Here is an 8,350-nt window from a genome sequence, read left to right on the forward strand (position 1 = left end):
TGTCTACTATTCATAAATAAATAATTAAAATATATAAAAAAAAAAAAAAAAACTCGTTTTTCATTTTTGTAGACAGAAAATAAAGTTGTAATATTTAATTTTTCTATATACTGTAGATGGTACACGTGTCAGAACGGCAGCCTTCTTCACAATTTCGACGTCACCTATCCATGATTTGATTTAAAAACTAGCATGAAAATTAAAAATTACTCCAATTGAATATTTATTTCACTGTTTATGTTACGATGGAAATCCTAATTTTGGCCACCTTTCCTCCCACGGAGTTGGTGGGTATATTTACAATTCTTCATTTAAAAATGAAAATTTGGTCCCATAACAAAAATATCTTTGTTCTCCTAAATATTCTAAGGACTGTGTGATATATAGTGATTAATATTTAGTTGGGAGAAGGACACCTATTAAATTTTATAATGTTGATCTTACTAAAAATAATTTTTCTAACTTTGTTAGTGTAAGAAAGATTTGAATATTTATGAAATATATGATTCAATTCTATCTTGAAGTGAGGAAGAAAGATGAATATGTCTGAATTAATAATAGTTGAAGATAAAGTATATTATTTCTATCTCAATGAGAATGTCTATTGGGATCTATTGGCTCATAAATATATAGGAGCAAGAATGAAAGAGTACCCCCCATTGATATTGAATTTTGATGGGGCAAGTTTTTTTCTATGTTATGTTAATAATAAAATTCAAGTTAAAAAGTTAGTTACATTTTCTGTAAAAATAAAAAATGAATTACTACCTAGTGTGCATTATAAGATGAGATGAGATCAATAGTCAAGATCATATGTGAACTTTATTGATTCTTTGATATAGCATAAATATATATAAATAAATATATTTTTAAGATTAATCACAAAAAACAAGACGATTAACAAATATAAAACATGACTGATGACAAAAGGCTACACGAAAAATATGTAGTATTTGAAGAGATCTCTTTCCTTATTTTAGTTATTATTGCTTTAAAAGATTTTGAGCATTTTCAAATAAATACAAAAAAAAAAAAAAAAACATATTTCTTAATAAGGAATTGGAAAAAAAATTCATAAGAATCAAATAGAGAGTTTGAGATCAGAGGACAACAATACAAATGTTCTATACTAAATATTTTATTAACTACTTCAATAAATTGTTTAAGTAGTATTATTTGTGATTTTACCACAGTTTACTTCATTTAGTCTTTACATATTAAAAAGATGGTTATTACATGTATATTAAATTATCTAATTAGAATATTTTTATTTCATTACTTTATGTTTTATGACATTTCACTAATTAAAAATAATTTGGATTGCATTCTTTCAACTAAGACATAGTGAAGCATATTATATGCTTAGCACTTGGAGTAAATATTGTTAAAAATCACAAGAAAATAGTTATATGTTTATCTCAACAAACTTATATTTATAACATTTTAAAGAGATCTTATACAAATAACTTCAAACTCGTTGACGCTTTAATGGTTAAGAGTTGTAACTTGAGCATAGGTCAACTCTTAAGGATCGAAGAAAAAGAGAATTGAATGTCCAAAGTTCTAATATGTAACAATATCGTAACTTAATTTATGAAATCTTTTGAAATAAGCACTTTAACATTTTGTATATAGTCGAATGGTCAATCACCATTAATGTTTGGTATTTTTTTGTTTTAAAAGAGAATTAAAAGGACACCCTAATATCTTTATAAGACTACTAATATATTTTATATTACTATAAAGACGACTTAAAACTCAAAGATTATAATAATAATAATTGATATCATGTTTAAAGGCATAATGGCACAAATAGTGTTTGTATTTACATATATCTCTACCATATTGATAATATAATATTTATTCATTCGATAAAATTTGTTGTTGTACGGACATCTTTTTCTTATTAATATCTATGATATCATTTTTATTCATTTCATAAATTTTGAGTCAAATCATATTGATTATGTGTATTCAATGATTTGAGTACAACTCATTTTTTAAGTGATTAAAGAGTGTTTTAGTAAATATGCAATTTTAGTAGAGTATAAATTAATTTTATGTAATGTACAATATTAATAGTGCACTCTTTGTTCTCAAACACTTTTTATATGATATGTACATGAAGATAAATATAAGACGAACTAAAAGATTTTTTATTTATGTATTAATTAATAGTAGTTTAATAAATTCTTTAACTTTTTAGGTTTTCAATACGTATATATTAGATGCACGGTGATGTATCGTTTTAAATTGATACAAGTCAATACGGATTGAAAATTTTAATCTCAATATTCTGATACTAATAACCGAATTACGTCGAGTTTAATCTAAAAAATCGAGTTTCGAGTATCCCTCGGTAACATAGAAATGAAAAGGGGAAAATGGGCATTTTAGATTCCCGGCCTACCCATCATATCATCATGCACCTCGTCTAGGAATATTAAAGAGAAAGGAAAAAAAAAAAGGCAACTTTAGTACACTCTTTGCTTTTTAGAGAATTTTACAGCCAAGCCTACCGATTTGCCCAATTATGGCCCCTCCTCCGCCTCTTTGTGAATTCTCATTATTAAAAATGAAGACAATTTATTTATTTATTATTTTAATTTTGAGAGGGAGGGGTCACGGCACGGCTTCTCTTGAGAATCCCGCGCAGGAGACGATGGTGTTGTCACCAGTAATAACAACAAAATGGCATTTTGGTAAATATAAGACTGTGGCAGAGATCCATTGACCGGTCGCCTTTGACCAGTTTCAGACAAGTACTGCTCACTGCAACCCTGCTCCTGCCTCTCTTTCTCTCTTATCACATTTCTAACACTCCCCTACCCCCTCCCTCACTTCTCCTTCCCCCGCGTCTCCCCCACGCTCCACCCGTAATAATACTCGTATACATGCATGTCGTCATCAACTGGTTATTACTCGGGAGACTTGGGTTAATCATATATAATTAACATGCATGCAAGAAGTTATAGTAAGGGAGATGGGAGTTATAGTATTATTGAATCTTATTATATGGGCAACAAATTAAATGGGGATTAATGATGAAAAATAAAGATAGCTGTTTATATATTACTCTTGTAATGAGATGCTTACATTAATATATATCTGCAAAATTATAGATATTAATTTAATATGGTGGGTGATGGATGGATGGATGGATGGATGGATGGATCATTTGGGAGGAGAGTGATTCTTGTGAGAAGCCAAAGCCATGATAGAATTAGCAAGCTTGTTAATGGCATCAACCAGACCATTAATACCTTGTCTGCTAATCTCAGTGTTAGATTCTTCAATCTTGAGTCTTCTTTCATGCAAACTTACAACTTCTCTGTGTCTTCTCTCTTCTCTCTCTTCACAAGCTTCAAGTGCTTCTGCTATAATGCTTGCACTTTTCCTTATGGCATTCCCCACTTCTTCACCACTACTGCTTCCTCCCCCATTGTAATCTCTTCTTGATCTTCTTCTTCTCTTTGCTCCTGATGTCTCTGAATCCTCACTTGTATCACAATCTGAATATTAATTGAACCAAATATTATCAACATTGTAATTACCAACAGTCACCTTATGAAATATCACCAGACCCAGAAGGCAAGAGATAAGAAATTTCAAAAAGACACTAATTAATTTACTAAAGAGTTGCCGCTGTTATTTTCTATAAAAGAAAATGTTTGCAGTGCATTCTGCCATATTGCAGAAGCTAGCGAGAGAAAAAGGCAAACCCATTTCCCATTGGGATACTACTATACTAGAATGCTTACTTAATTATTTGCTGTTCCTTAAATGTTCAATGCATGAAGAAGAGTATTAACTGACCAGCAATTTAGAAACTAATTAAAAAAATTTTTCCCTAAATAATCGGAATATGATAAATCTTTTCTAGTTTGTTTGTTGAGATATTACTGAAAAATACATTAACGTTAGAAAATCATGGGAATATGGAGATCATAACATATATCAATAAGAGAAGAAGAAGAAGAAGAAGAATAAGAAGAAGAAGCCAATATGTATAAATATATATATTTTTATGTGTGTAAGATGGATATTAGAAAGTTTTGGTTGAGAAAGAAAGAATGAAAGAGAGTACCTACTGGTTGAGAATGCGAAGGAGGAGATGGTTGAGGTTGAGGCATCGGTGGCTGAGGTAGTACTAATGGCGGCGGCAATGGCAACACTGCAGGCATTAATGGAGTAGAAACTTGATGTTCCAACAATGGAGATGTGATCAACATCGGTGTCTGAACATTACTACTAGTCATCACATGTGCAGCTTTCTCCATCCCCATGTAACCTAAACTTGGATTCGTATTTATATTATCATGACCTCTTCTCTCCACAACCTCAACCAAACCTTCATATATCTGAGCCAACATGTTGCTGGGTAAGTTTTTTGCTTTTCTCTCACCCTTCTCCATTTTCCAATATGATTCTTCACCATCTCTACTAATCTTCCTCTCGTACTCTCTCACTTTCTTGTAATCTCTCATCAGATTATCCCATTTGTCGTTACACTGGTTTTGACTCCTTAAACATCCTTTTCTCCAACAGTAATCTTCAACCCATTTCCATCTTAGCTCTGCTCTTTTGTTTCTTCCTTCTCCCACATCTCCTACTCTCTTCATTCTCCTCTCCTCCTCCATTCTTTTTGCTTCTATTAACACCATAGTTTCACTTACCGTCCAGTTTCCTTTTCTGTACTCTGTCATACTACTGTTGCCACCTTGCTCAGCCATCATCAAAATGCATGCAAAACACCACCGTATAATGGCTAATGGAATTAATTAGAGATGAATCAAAATTTTGAAAGAAAAAAGAAGATGGGCTATCTTTGCCTTGTGTTGTTCTCCTTTTGGAGACTTGATTTGATGTGGATTTTGTTTTTCAAACCAGTCAAATCTAACTAAGGTTGCCAAATTAGGCAAGAGATATTAATGGGTAACCCTAAACAAACATCAATATAAACTGTAAACATCAGTCTTCTTAAAATGAATCCTCCTGCTAATTTCATGGCCTCTGAGCGAGAAAGAAAAGAAATTAAAGACAAAATTATTTGGTGATTTGATTATATACGATGATCAGAACATCAAGAGATAAAAAAAAAAAGAAAAAAGGAAAGAGAAATATTCACTCCGATATATGTAGCGCCTGATCTAATGACTCCATATAATTACAAGAATTACTAAAACTTCCAAGCTTTATTACTTGATCAAGTACTTGGGTTTGACTAATCAAGACAGGAATCAGTCTCTCTCTACTTAATCTTGTCTTATAAAAGGAAGAAAGAACGAATCCTCCATGGCTAAAAAATTGAGAGTAGAAAAAACCCACCTAAATACTCAGCGTAGAGAAAAGTTTGAAGAGAGAGAGAGATAGAGAAAGGGAGAGGAGAAGTCATGTGAATTATGAGGAAAGGCCAAGCAAATCCATTAAAACTGACATGGAAGAAAAATTTCACCCAGAGCTAGATGGAATCGAGGGAAGCAAGGAAATTTTTCTTGGGAGAGAAAGAAAAAGAAAATTGAGAGAGAAAATTAGAGAGGAAAGAGAGATGAGAGAGTGCTGCCCACACACGTGGTCTAGGCACCAATCATGATCACATCCTTTTGAAGTAGAAGAGGTGGTGTTCAACACTTTAATGAGCATTCTAAGATTTTGTGAGCATCCTAGGCAGATTCTAAACTCTCTTCAAATCCTTTTCCCAAACCCATTTCAGTTATATATATATATATATATCTCCACTCATTCATAGCCTCACTTATTAATTATAATTCATGCATGCGCCACTATAGATAAATGGCGTACATATATATTGATGGTTCATTTTGTGATTGGCTTGCTTATGAATTGAAATTCCTCAATGTTCCCTTTTCTTTTCCATTTAGATATATGATTTTTTTTTTGCAAAGTTTGTGTATGTGTGTGTATATATATATTTAATATTTTGTCGGTGATGTGACTTAATTTATAACATGTCTGTTATTAATGAGATAGCCACACAGTACTTACATAAATATATAGTCCCATGAGAGATTCAGGAATCAAAATTTTCTTCATTTATTCATTTTGTTTTCTAGCTTTTAATGACACATTTACTCTTCCTATAAATCATTTGCTTTTAATTTACCTAAATGAGATTAGCCTCTAACATATCTTTGGATTGTCAACTATATATATATATATGTACACACACACATTACTCACCAATCAATACTGAATTTTAGTTTTGTAGTGAGATATCTCAATTAATAATAATAATAATAAATATAAATTATCTGCACAGTTAATTTAATAAATTATAAACGTAAAACTATAAATATACCTATTGTTGAAGATGACTTTAACATTATATTCTATATTTTTTAAAGTTTTCTTTTTGAGAGTAAAATAAAGCTTTTTTCTTTCATAATATCTTCTTCGATCTATTCTCAAATGCAAGAGGAGTAAAACATCTACTCGGCTTTCGACTATTCTTCTCAAGAGCAAAAACAAGACTCTTTCTTGGTGTATTTCTCCCAAAAGTAAGAGCAAGTATTTTTCTCTGATATATCTTATCAAAGTTTTTTTGATAAACTAAAAATTATAATCAAGCCTCCAAAAACTAAATAAGAGTTCTCGTTAAACAAATCATATAAAAAATTGAACAATCTTCGTCTCTATTTATCGACATTCAATGATTTAAGAATAATTATTGGTTCCTTCAACGGATTATTCTCCACCAAAAATAACAAACAGTTAGAGATTGAAGGAAGGAAATATTGTTCTATAAAGAAAAAATAAGGACAGAAATTGCATCTCATTTTCACAAAAATATATATATTTAGATTTTTATATGATTGTCGTTAACATACAGTATATATATATGTGTGTGTGTGTATATGTAAAAGGCGAGGCCAGTTTGCAACAGTGGTCCATGGTAGAAATTAAATTAATGATACAAGACTGTCAAAAAAGATTCTGGCAAATATAGTCTACTTTTTCTCGTGAGAAAATCAAAAAACAAGAAATCTACATTAAAAGACTCAGTAACATGTTTATCATTTGCTTAACCTCGTAATCACCTCCACCTCCTTACCATGCAACATTACTGTTACAAATATTTTATATTAACACCAAAACAAATATGAAATTACACGAGGAGCCCCTGCACTTTCTCTTAATTACTAAAACAACCCCCCCAAAGATGTTTACTGTTGTTTGGGGATGTCCTTTTAGAAAAATAAGTAGGTCAAAATCGTCTTTTTATAGAAAAGGGCGTACGTGCATCTAAAGCCCGTGTGCCACGTCAGCATCATTTTTGTTTCTTTTTCTTTTTCTGTTTGCCAGGTAGGACACGAGAGAGGGGTGCGGTTGGGTAGGAAAAGTTCAGGCTCGGTTTGACTAGGGCTTGACTGAAGTGGGGACCACAGAGCTCTTTGACTGGTTCTTTTCGTTCCAAGTTTTTGGACTCTAGCCTGCGTTACTCTCAAAGTGTATTATGTATGCATACACAGTGGATCTCTGGTTATGTTTAAATTTTATATCAAACAAAATTTACCCAAATTTGCTACTTTTACTTGTGTCTTTTCATATAATATTTATATAAATGTTGTTAGAATAATTGTAGTATTCATAATTCAATTTGATTTTATAACAAAATAATTTCAGTTGTATCAATATATTGTAATATTTGTTCAAGAAAAAAAGTTTAATTTAAATTGATTCATTCAATTCTAACTATTTACAACTAAATCTACTCATTTAAATAATCTACTTTTCGTTGTTTATCGTAAGAATTAATAATTTGGGATTTATATGAATAATTGTCTTAAAAATTAATAAATATTTAGCAAATTACTAAAGAAAATTAAAATAAAAGCAATTAAAGTAATCTTAATTTGAATAGCAATAAGATTTACATTAATAGCAAATTTCAGTTGATTGTATCTGTTTTATTCTAATAAATGTATTAAAAGTAGTTACATTAAATTAAACATAAATAATAAATTCATATATTATTTTTAATTATAATTTTTTTTTTTAATATTTATTATATTATGCCATAATTATTACTAAAACATGCTTTCTTTAAAGTGTTTATGTTTAATATATTTATTATTCAATAAATTTTTTAGATTATATTCATATGCAGCAGCAGGTTTACTGCGTAAATTTGTAAACAAATAATCATTTATAAATTAATGTGACAATAAAAAATAAAATAAATTATTTAATATTTGAATCAACATCAGGTAGTCAAAGAATTTTGTTAAAAAAAATTAGAACTTGTAACCCTCCTTGTGCGAGGCTCTCATAGGTCTGATTAATTCCGGTAGCACCAGCACAAAAAGTGCACTTGTCTGTTTCACAAAGA

At 30.4% G+C, this 8,350-nt stretch overlaps 1 protein-coding gene across 1 annotated transcript; it reads right to left on the reverse strand.

Moving 5' to 3' along the window:
• Positions 1-3,045: 3,045 nt before the first annotated feature.
• LOC110806900 (uncharacterized) lies at positions 3,046-5,688 on the reverse strand. Its single transcript, XM_022031889.2, has 2 exons — positions 4,088-5,688; positions 3,046-3,512 (listed from the first exon to the last, which is right to left on the reverse strand). The coding sequence occupies exons 1-2, from the start codon at positions 4,734-4,736 to the stop codon at positions 3,175-3,177; spliced, it is 987 nt and encodes a 328-aa protein (XP_021887581.2). The 5' UTR covers positions 4,737-5,688; the 3' UTR covers positions 3,046-3,174.
• Positions 5,689-8,350: the final 2,662 nt, after the last annotated feature.

The sequence above is a fragment of the Carica papaya genome, chromosome 2 (genome assembly GCF_054855325.1).
Source record: "Carica papaya isolate Zhongbai chromosome 2, ASM5485532v1, whole genome shotgun sequence".
Classification (NCBI taxonomy): domain Eukaryota; kingdom Viridiplantae; phylum Streptophyta; class Magnoliopsida; order Brassicales; family Caricaceae; genus Carica; species Carica papaya.